The sequence below is a fragment of the Crocodylus siamensis genome, chromosome 2, assembly GCF_052110815.1.
Source record: "Crocodylus siamensis isolate JL-2025a chromosome 2, ASM5211081v1, whole genome shotgun sequence".
NCBI classification, from domain to species: Eukaryota; Metazoa; Chordata; order Crocodylia; family Crocodylidae; genus Crocodylus; species Crocodylus siamensis.
The window spans coordinates 47,407,784-47,419,447 of NC_143396.1; the positions used below are offsets into that span (position 1 = coordinate 47,407,784).

The window sequence follows — 11,664 nt, forward strand, 5'->3', positions numbered from 1 at the left end:
ATATGGCCTTTGGAGTGTAGTTTCCCTAGAAAGCAAGCTGGGAAACACCCTTTCCCATATGTTCTCTTTAAAACTCTTGCTCTACCTGGCTCTGCTGTAGTTTATATTATCTCATTTGAGGGTAGAGGCTTGTGTGCATTCTCCCCGATAATGTCTTGTCAGGAGATTCCAGAGCACCAGCAGTGATATCTAGAATTAGGTGGGATGGATAGCCAAGGTGTCAAACCAGAATCTGTCATTTATATAGTTCTTTCTGCTGCTTTCAGTCCTTTTCGTGGTCTCCTACCTTCATTCCGTCATTGTTGGCTTAACCAATGAAGCTTTTGTCACGCTAGAAGTGGGTGAGGGTTTTGGATGCTCTGGTTTGGCTCTATGTATTCGGTCATGAGTAATATAATGATAATAATCCTCTTACAGAAATCATCTTGTCTCCTTCTGCAGCAGACATGGGAGAAGAGTCTGCAGCAGACATGGGAGAAGAGTTTGTTAGCATGCTTACTGAACTGCTGTTTGAATTGCATGTAGCTGCTACTCCTGACAAACTTAATAAGGTTGGTACAAGTTACACAGCCTTCATCCACTTCCCGGAGGAATACAAAATGTGGATCTATTGATCTTAAGGGTGATTGGCCTATTGGGTTCAGCAATGAGATTCAGTTCAGAACATAGTTCAGTACTGATCTTGTTTGTTTGTCCAAAAAATTGTTAAAACTACAATGTTTGAACTGGAAACAAAGTGTTTTTCACATCTAATTAGACTTAGCATTGAAAAAGAACTAATGCACTCCACACTAGCTAACTGGGAAACCATTGAAGTGAGTGGCATTACTGCTTCAAGTTGTGTCTGCTCTGACCTTCCTGAAACAAAGCAGCTCGAGGTCCAATTATTTTCTGTCCACTTATCTCAGAATTTAGACTTTTGTTTTATTTTTTATTTCCTATATACTGTTCAGTTTTACTTTTTCCCTTAAGGCCTAGTTATCTTTTTCTCTCTCATGTTACTTTATACCTTTGAAACAGACTGCACATGGTTGAGGTTTCAATGACCCCAGTGTTAACAACAGCTTTACTTACAGAGTAGAGACAGACAGTACAGTACAATATTGTAGATAGGTAGTCAGCCTTTCTACAGAAAGAGAGATTTCTCCCTATATAAACATGATTTTTTAAAAATATAGACATTTAAACACTATCCACATGCCTGAGATAGATAAAACTTTTGAGTGGAACAATAAAGCTAAGTGAAAATGTATTGTTAATGTGTCTTAGCAATATCATCTGATCAGCTATACATGAACTGTACTGTGTTTTTATGGGGCTTTTATGGGTAGGCTAGGAAAAAAGCTCATGAGTGGCTGGAAGAAGCCAACTTGTCAAGATCGCCAGCTCTGGAAGAGAAGCTAGAGAAGAACACTGAAAAAAATGGTGAGGAAAAGACTGAAGAAGGAGAAGATTGTGCAGATCAACAAGGAGAAGTAAAGAAAAACAAAACTGTGGAGGTAAAATAGCACTTGAAGCAGATATCTCATTAACAGTATCATAACCTTTTTGAATAGCTTGTTTAACTAGCCAATATTGCTATCTTATTCTCATCTGTTGTGTTGTACCATTGTGGTTTCTAATACCTTCAGGTGTTTAAATTAGTAATGGTCAGGAAGTAACTTTAAAAAGATGGTAATTGACAACAACTACTAACTATGGCACTAGCCCTGCAAACCTTACTTGTATGAGTATTTTTACTATCAGACTGTTCCTATTAATGAACATCAACAATATCATCCCCTCTGACTACTAACTTGTTTCAGCTTTTCTTTAAAAATTAACAGATTCAGGTGTACCTTTTATACAAAAGGGTCGATTAATCGAAGTCTTAGACTTTCTGTCTGTAGTTCTGTCCCATATTTAAAGTCTTCACTCAACTTTCTGCAATGGCTCTTTCTCTAGATACCAGTAAATAAAAAACTGTATTCAACTTATATTTAAATCATAGATATCTAAAATCACAGATGAGCAAAACAAAATTTGTTTAGTGAAATCAAAAGTATTAAGTCCCTCCCTGAAAAGCCTTGCCCAAGGCCAAATATATCATATGCTTTGAGACAACTGCCTTCTCTTAAAGTAGTAGTTGTGATTGAAATTCTTAATTCAAGTTACGACAGCATGAAATGTTGGGAATTTTTTATGACCTATATTAAAGGATCTATTGTGCTTTCTTTAAAAGAGTTCAAAAGCTGTTAAATGTAGGAAATTGATTGGTGTTGTGTCTGTTGTAGATTATGATGTTAATGATGCTGCCAAATTATCAAGAGAGATTGAAAGGAGTTTTGGATATAGTCACTTTGTTTCGCTCTAAAAAGTTCTTTACCAAGAGCATACTTATCTTTTTTACCATAGAAACATACTTTGGAAATGGCCTGACCCTCTCAACTCCCAGTGAAATCAGTATAAATTCCATGAGAGTTCAGGACTCTTATTAGGACCCAGATCCAACAATCTTATAATAGAAATTCCTGGGGCTTAACCCTGCAGTTTTGCCTTTTGTATTTCTCTGAAGTGAGTGTTGAGTCCTTGCTTCACCCTTAATTGATGCCTCTTCTTCTACAGTTTTTTTTTTGAGCAAGTGTAACAGCTCATATTCCTTGACTTTGCATGTAATGATATTGTTCAATTATTTTCGTCTGTACTTAGTTTCAAAGTCTCCTGTATAATCTATAGAAGTTAGAATATTACTGCTTCTTTTTTTATTACATTTAAGGACATCTACATGCTGTCTATTGAAAGCCTTGCTGAAGTAACAGCCCGTTGTATCGAACAGCTTCATAAAGTAGCAGAATTAATTCTCCATGGGCAAGAAGAGGAAAAGCCAGCCGAGGATCAAGCAAAAGTTCTGACAAAGTGAGTACATTTTTATTTCTTTTTGTCATAGGAGGAGAATATTTGCTTAAAACTCTTAATATCCTATTGAGCCCAAAGTGTTTGTAGATACCGTAACACAATGGATCAACAAACAGGCTTGCTTCTGAGGCTTCTGCCAGTATATTGTCAAAAGTAATTACAGGGCTGCTTGTGATTCTCTGATTTGCACATTATGTATAATTTTTACAAATGCACAAAGTGAAAACTGTTGTCATCATAACTGGTAGATGTGATTACTCGTTCAGAGTGGGCGTTTTATCAGCAGTTCTAAAGATAGTAAACCAGAATGCATAGGATTTGCTTTTGCAGTTCATAATAGAGTTTGTGCTGTGTGAAAAAATGCACAAAAATCTATGCAATTATAAACATTGCAGATCTGTTCCTATGCAATTATAGCTCATGCCCTGCTGCTTTTAGGAAGAATGCTCGCTATATTCATTCTAGGTGGAGGTGAGGAGGTTGTAATTTATTTCCAGTGGTATTTTCAGTGTATAACTTAAGTAAAACAATAATTAAACTAAAAGTCTAGGATATTTTGCAAAAAACCAAAAACCTGCCATGTAGAAACAGAGCTGTGTTTGGCCTAGTGCTTTTTCTGGCTGTGACCACCACTGGACTTTTAAAGCCTCTGTCATGTTCATAAGCACCAATTGAGCAAAATCCACCAATTATACTTTAGGACAAAATTAATTTAATTAGAAATTAGATTGTCTGAAGAATATTTTTTAACTTCTGAGACACATGAGGGATCTGACTATCCTGGGTAAAGGACCTTAAGTATATTTTTAACATTTGTCTCTCTTGTTTTAAACTAGTTTAACAAGTGCCATGTGCAATGAAGTGTCATCTTTAGCTAAGAAGTTTTCTGATTCCTTAATGGCAGTTGGGGTAAGATAACAGCATTTCCTAATATAATTTTTATAACTCAGTCTTGAGGGACATATAGCATAAACCAACTTTCTGTAAGAAACTAGCATAGGAGTAGGGAGATCCTGAATCCTCTCCTATCCTGCTGCAGAACATACAGAGAATTTTTGCAACAGAATCCCAGTGGTTGCTTGATCATGAGAGCTGAAGTAGCCTCTGCAATGCATGTCTCCTATCTTTCTTAAGCTGTCAGTGACCACTGCATCTACATAGTTCTGTGGTTCTCAACCTTCTTAGACTCAAGGCACCCATTAGAAAATGCCAGTTCTTAGCTTTCATTCTTTTTTACTACAGAAAAATAATAGAGCAATTCTTCTGTTGCAAGAAACTCAGAAAGCCCACAGCATGTCAGAATATTTTTAACCCTATGAATTCATATTTGAAATCTCTGGGTTTATCTTGTGAATCATGTTTGCACACTTAACGGTGCTAAATTGCCTGGCACCCTGCAGCACCCATGAAAGGACCTCAAGGCACCCCAGGGTGCCACAACACCCTGGTTGAGAATCACTGACATAGTTCCTAAGTCTTTTAGAAACTATTCTGCCAATTACTGAGTCTACTCACAACACTCCAAGCATTCAAATAAGAGTCCTCCAGTATTTTAGGATATCTACTCAGCCCATTTCTTTATATGTAGCTGTACTTTAAACCCTCCCCCGAAAATATTGCCAGTGATAAACTGTTCAGTGTCTTAACAGTGTGATTCACGTCATAAATTGCCATTTAGTCTTTCATACATCTGATAGGTGATTATATTTGCAATGTATAGGTTTGAGGAACTAGAAAATCTATCAGTTTGGTTTTTCATTTGAATAAAATTATTCTCATTACAATCAAAATGCCCTACTTGGCAATCAAGCTCCTAGACAGCACTCTTATTGTAAACGGTTATCCTTTTTTACCCTGAAAAATATAATGAGGACACTGATAGTATAATAATTTGTGTGACTTGAATTCAGGAGTAGCAAAGATCTTTATGAGAGCCAGTGAAGGAGAAGCAACAACCTCCCCTACAAAATACTTTGGAATGTACCAGACAACTGAGTAATCTGGCATAGCCCAAAGATAAAAATAAGCTGCCTTTCAGAAATAGTTTTTTGAACCAGAGATATACCCACTCTTTTCCCAGTGAGAAGGTGAACTTGTATAAAAAGTAGGAAAGCGTGCCCAGTCTTCCTTTCACTTTTGTGTAGGAATTATAAATAAGAGCCTCCTGAGAGCTCTCTCAGTGTATCACTGGACATTTTTTCTGAGTTATTTAAAAAGAACATAATTTGTTGACTTGCTTTGATTTTGAACAATTTACATTGCTACATGCCATGCAAATTGAATCTTTTTGCTTTGGCTGTTTCTAAGCTTATTTTCACATTTCTTATGCAGCATTTTCAGTAAATATGTGCATAAAAAATAAACATGAAATATGAAGCAGACTTAACCCAGGAAATGCAGAACAAAAGATCTTGCAACAACTTTTATTTCTGCCTGCTGGTACACATGAACTTTATGTTGTATAGTCCCAGAGTTGGGGCCACAGTGTGTCTGGAACTTGTGCAGGTGCCTTGAGTCTCCCTACACCTTGTAGGAAGCATACTGCATTGAACAGTCCCAGTGCCTGTGAACACAAACACTTTATCTTCAGGGGTAAGGGGAGGGGAGGATGCTGATCTTCGGCCCACCACCAGCAGCAGGGGAAAAAGGAAGCATCATCTAACAGAACCCTGCAAACTGTGCACCCTCCTCCAAGCAAAGAGATGTTAGAGTCCAGTCTTTCCTTGAACTCTCCGCTGGGGGCAGTGCAACTTTATATTACTCTCATGATGGCTCTGTGCTCCATAAACACAGTCCAGCCCGTACCACATGTTCAGCAATATAGACTACTAACCACATGCATCTTGTACAATAATGTAGAGTGCAGACTGGACAGACCAGTTTTCCATGCTTTTGGCAAGCTCACATTGTCCAGTGGACTGAGGTTGGACTGAGACGAAAGATAATTTGGCAAATTGTGATCAGCCCCTGAGGGAGCGGTTTAGAATGAAAGAGCTCTTTCAACATAATAGCATCACTGTTAAGGTACTTATTTCAGGTGGCTACTCATTATACTGAAATTTTGGCCTTGCTTCTAAATATCAGCAGTTATTCAGAAATTGGAAAGAAAAATATTACTCTGCTCACTTCCTTTAAAATGCATACTTACCATGATTGTTACAATCAAGGGTATTTAATTGGCAAGTTAATTTATAATCAGCTGATGGAAATATGGATTTTCTAGTTCCTGATACAACATTTCTGTTCTGTTTTTTTTCCTCTTTCTACCTTTCTTCTATTCCTTCCTATTTTTTTAAAAGAGATATACGAAGTGTTCTTCCTATTTTAGGAGTCTCATAAAGTAAAAAAAAATATGTGCTGGTTCTTTAAGTCAGTAATAAGAAAGCAGGCAGAAGGGAAGCTGGGGAATCTTCCAAGTGAAGTTCTCCAATACAATGAACAAGTACTGTTTCTAATAATGCTCCTTGTTCAAGGTTAGAAGAAAGCAGTGCTTTCTGTAGGCTGTTACTTTGTTAAGTGACAAGGCAACATTTAGTGAGAAAAGTAGAACCACTGCTGCCATTAAAAAAAAATCTATTCACCAGAACCTTCTCAGAATTCATAAAGCCAGTGCTCAAAACTGACTTAGTACTAAAGAAATATATTACTGATAAGTATGTTTAACTCTGGTATTAAATCTCGTCTGTATTTTCCTTTCACAGAGCAGTAAAAAAGCAGAGATCCTTAATCCAATGGTCAATAGTGTGCTATTAGAGGTAAGCCTTGGGCTACTTCACATTAAGAAATATTTTGATAAAGTCACTTTGAATGAGGTAAACACATATGTCTGTATTAAAAGCATAAAAATGCACTGGCCATATCCTTATAGCCTTGTGTCATAAATACAGGTTTCCCTTGCCAACCACAGCGGTTAGGTTCCTGAAAGTTTCCGTGGTTGGCAGAACTGTCAGGGCTCGGGGAGCAGGGGCTGTGGGTGAGGGGCACCAACAAAGCTGTGAGGGCTGTGGGGATGGAGTGAGAGGCACTGTACCTCCCCCCCCTTCTCTGAAGCGCGAATACTCAAAACCGTGGTTGGCAAAACTGTGGCTGGCAAGGAAAATTTGTATAAACAACTCTATTCTGTCTTTGCCAAACACTATGACAAACCTGCAATGCTACATTTTCAAAGGACTCCTAGGAGCAGTCTGACAGAAGTGACATGCTTCTTGTTGTCTGTTATAACGTATTGACAGGAGCTGGGTAGAAAATTTACGATGTGCAGTTTTATTTCATAAGTTTAACCTTTTCTTCCTTCTTGCAAGTTATTTAGGAACAGACTATAATTATCAATTTCATGATGTTCACTGTTTTGTAATTGTTTGAGATATAGTTTGCAGGGGCAAATAATTTCAGCCAATTGTTTCAGTACTCATAATTTAAGTTGCAGGGGCTCTGAAGTCACAGAATGGCCTTATCTTTGTAAAAACTGCATTTGTTCAAAACAAATATTAACATTTGTTTTCCACATGGGTACACTTCCATTACACTGCATCTGTATAAATGTTTGCAAATACATAAAAAAGAAACAAACATCGCTAAAGGAAAATTTGGTTTATAAGGTGCCAAAAGGCTCATAAATAATTTCTCTGATTAGTTTTCTGATTCTTGTCTTGACAAGGGATGACTCAGTAAATTTTAGTAAGTTCTACTTTTGACTCATTTTAAATTCAGGCGGACGAGGCTAAGAGACAGTAATATCATGTTTGGTTTAAAGGTTCATGCCATTTTAAAATTGAATATATATGTAATATACTATCTTTTGTTTTACCAGCAAGACCACACATTCTCTTCAGCATAAAAAGCAACAACACAAAATGAATATTTGCATTTTGTGGCTACCTAGACTTAGGCTGGAACTATTATAAACAAGAAAATAACAATTATCTGAAAATGCTACCTAAAATAAAACTGCTTTGTGGTAAATTAGAAATACACTTAAAGACACACTTTTGCAAAGCTCAGGAGTTTAACAGTAACAGTTATTTTAATGTTCACATTTATTGTGGTACGTAGATTGAGTCTGAAGCTGCTGGGAACCAAGCTGATACATTTTACTATATGCCTGTTACTGTTTATTAGGTCCTCAAACTTTAACATTTTAATTTGATCCTCACTCCATCCTACAGAGTTTTGTGATTGCCCAGGTGCAGACCTTTCTGTGTACCTCCTACTCCTAAGCAAAGATAATGGCTAGGTACAGACATTCAAAAAGCCTGAGATGGAATCAGTCTAAGTTACACAATGTTCTGTAAGCAGCATAGATCAGTAGTGAATAGAACACACATTCGCCCATGGGGGGTGCAAATCTTAGACTGGGTTTCACCATTTTTAAACCAGTGTACATGTGCCAAACTTCTGTTCTGTTATGGGTATAAACCAATTCTGTGTGTTGAACTTCTGTTCTGTTACAGGTATAGACCAGTTTCTAATTACTTACACTGGTAAAAGTGTAATATCTGTACCTGGCCAAAGATTCATTGCTGATCAGCCCAAGATTGCAGCATATTACAAAGTTTCCTGCTGCTACGTTAAGTACTAGAAATGTTGTTAATAATATATAAGTATGTTCAAGCTGATATACACAAGTACATATATCAAGTTGATATCCATGAATTTAAACCCACTGATTTTCAGTGATGCTACACCTCTCTACACTATGTCTGAAATTATTTCTGTCTGTGGAGAGATTTGCAGCCTTGTATTAAGAAAGTTTAGTCTGCTTCTGAACATCACTGTGATATATTCCTTCTAATTATATGTGTAACTTTTTAAAAGGTGGTACAAATAGAAACTGAGGGGAGAACAGACTTCTATATCATGATTCAGGCCATAATTACTTGCAATTACCTAATGTAATTTCTAGTGGATCAATATGCAGCTTCTAATATCTTGCCTGAATATCTCTCCTAATATAAAATGAAAATGAGGAAGCACAAATAGAAAGAATTTATTTAAATATCTTTATTTTCCTGAAATATATGACAAAAGTATTAATAAACCACATGCTTTTTCTCCCCTTTAGGGTTGCAACAGTACTACTTATATTCAAGATGCCTTCCAGTTACTGCTTCCAGTTCTGCAGATTTCACATATCCAGACTAATTGTTCGAAAGCACTACAGTAACAATTTCCAAGCAGTTGTCATCGCTGTGTTTAAAAGAACCACAGCTCTAAGCTCTTTAATCTACACAGATGGAAGGGGTGGCACAGAAGGTGTCTGGCCACTGATGGGCCTTTGAGAACACTAAATGCAATTTTGCACAAATTGTATTGAATAATATTTTAAACTCAACTATATGTTCTACAACCAGCTGTAGGTACTAGGATAGGAAACTTCTTTTCTGAAATTATATTCTTTACATTAAACTAAAACAATGTATGTTGAAATTTAGAAGGGACATAAATATTAAATAGGTTGTTAATTTTGGTCCTTTCCATTGTATTTTGAATTCAAATTTGAAAACAGTGTTTTTTAAACATTGCAGTCCAAACACTTCATTTTTAAAAAAATATATTTTCAGTGTTATCATCAATTTAAAATGTTTATATTTAAAAGTTAGTTTCTATATTTAATCTTAATTAACTCAAATTAATTTAGTAATTGAGCTTCCCAGTATTATTGCAGTGTCTAATCATTAGCAGTTATGCAGCACTGTGTGTTCAAAGATTTGTACAATATTAACTAAGCATTAACTTTAGCTTATTAAATCTGTGGAAGATAAGAATTATACTGAAATGAAATTGCCTGAGCTCATTTTGGAGTACGGGTATAATCTGTGCCCTTCCTAACCCATAATTGTATACTCATATATGCCAGTCCCATTTGTCTCATTGGCAGAAGGCATTATAGGCTAGAGCAAAGGGATTGGCATAGTGCTTGTGGAGTTAGTTCCTAATTACACAGTGATTAAGAAAATTCCTTCACTTTGATTGGCAATAGTCCTTGGATTTCCCAATCTACAGTGTATCTCAGAAGTGTATGCCCATACGTGTGTATGTTATTCACCTCTACAATGAGTCCCTGGATGCAAGTAGTAGACATTTTGAATGGCCACAACAGGGTACATTGCAAGTTACTTTATTTTCCAATGTAGGAAATGTACTACTTTCCACTTCCAAAAGGATAACTTTGTAGAAAAAATGTTTTTAACATAAATTTGATTGAATTTGTGTTTGACAACTTCTCTTAAGGTGACTTCAGTTATATTGTATTATATATCTTTGGTATATAAGATGCACCTACATTTCTGGCTTCCTTTTTTAAGGAAAAATTGTGCCTTACACAATGGAAAAAATGGTAACAAGAATCAGCACTGTCAAAACATAAATCTCTGTATTCTTGACAACCAAGGTCTGTATACATATTTTTGAGATGCCCATAATAAGCATATTGGTCCATTTTCTTACGCTGTCATTTCACTTGAAGTCTTCATTTTAAATGACATATTATATTCATGAAAAGAATTACTGCTAATAAGTTTTCTATACTGTACAAAAAGCAGTGGGAGGAGCTAAGAGAAAACTGAATTGAATGGGGTGATATGGTCATGAGGTTACAAGTAGAAGCAACCGTTTTTGTTATGGGGACACGGCTGAAGAATTCTAAGGGCAGTGGCCAATCTGAGAGAGTGGATAGCACATTTCAGGAATTATAGTACTGAATACATTTCTGTAGTAATAATAACCTGCGGGTGCTCTGTGTTAATTTGGTGAAAGGTGTATCTTTGGCTTAATAAATCTTCAGCCTTTAGATACAGAGAGTTATTTAGCCCAAAGTAAACTTATTACCTCACAGACAGGAGAAACTTTTAGTTATTTAAGGAGTCAGTTCTCCTGACTTGTCCTCATTTATTCTGTTTCTCTCAGCTACCTAGTAATTTGTCATCGTGATGTAGATGCGATCTCTATTTAAATACTATACAATTGTAGATAATATCTGAATATATTTCTGATTATAGCAGAAATATGTTGCCATATCATAAAAATAATCAGAGTAGGACACGAGAAAATGTTACTGTATTTGTTAGAAATAGGAATCCATATGTCTGCCAATTGCATGATAACTTTAGGGAGTCTGAAAAAGAGATGACAAAGAGCAGGTCTGTATCCCTGCCTCACATAATGAGGTTCCTATACTGCTGTCACCTGCATAGTGAGTATGTTAAATATTTAATAATTTAGAGGCAAGGGTGCTCATTTCATGGTCTTGTGGTTTGTTATGCACAATTTCTATTCTGCCATCTAGGATTTTAGCATATTTAAGAAACTCTTCCATAGCAGGCAGCAGAAAAAGCATAATGTCTTCAAAGTCAGTTGCAAAAAATGGGAAAGAAGTGTGAAACTTGCTCAAAAGAATGCTCATTCTCTTGAGCAAAAAAACAGGAAAGAAAATAGCTCCTAGGCAACTGAATTGGCAAACTAAATTTGACATTCATTGTTACTTATGCCATCTTGACCAGTTAATGATTATGCAACATGAAACAAAGGAGGTCACTTGGAAAAGTGGAGATGATATCGTAAAGTCATGAGCAATTTGACTAGCCAGGAAAGTACAGTGATGCCCCTAACAACCATCTTGTCCCAAGTCTTCCCTTCAGAGAAAGCTTTGTTTTCAAATACAAGTTCTAAAACAAGAGAAAATTAATTCAGACTACTGGGTACTAACCATCCCTGGTTAGTACCCAGCTTCTGCCAGTTGCAAGTGGGAAAGGTTCACATGCCTCTTTTTTT

The 11,664-nt window shown here is 36.3% G+C and overlaps 1 protein-coding gene across 3 annotated transcripts in view; it reads left to right on the top strand.

Moving 5' to 3' along the window:
* Positions 1–9,418, top strand: part of FAM114A1 (family with sequence similarity 114 member A1) — a 73,662-nt gene extending 64,244 nt beyond the window's left edge. For 2 of the 3 annotated variants that reach the window (XM_090035761.1, XM_090035760.1), the window contains exons 9-14: positions 418–551; positions 1,332–1,499; positions 2,756–2,895; positions 3,732–3,804; positions 6,597–6,650; positions 8,957–9,418. In XM_090035761.1, coding sequence (XP_089891887.1) covers positions 418–551; positions 1,332–1,499; positions 2,756–2,895; positions 3,732–3,804; positions 6,597–6,650; positions 8,957–9,058 — 671 coding nt within the window. In that variant the 3' untranslated portion in view covers positions 9,059–9,418. The remainder of the gene's footprint in view (positions 1–417; positions 552–1,331; positions 1,500–2,755; positions 2,896–3,731; positions 3,805–6,596; positions 6,651–8,956) is intronic. The other variant, XM_090035762.1, reaches the window with a different exon arrangement.
* Positions 9,419–11,664: the final 2,246 nt, after the last annotated feature.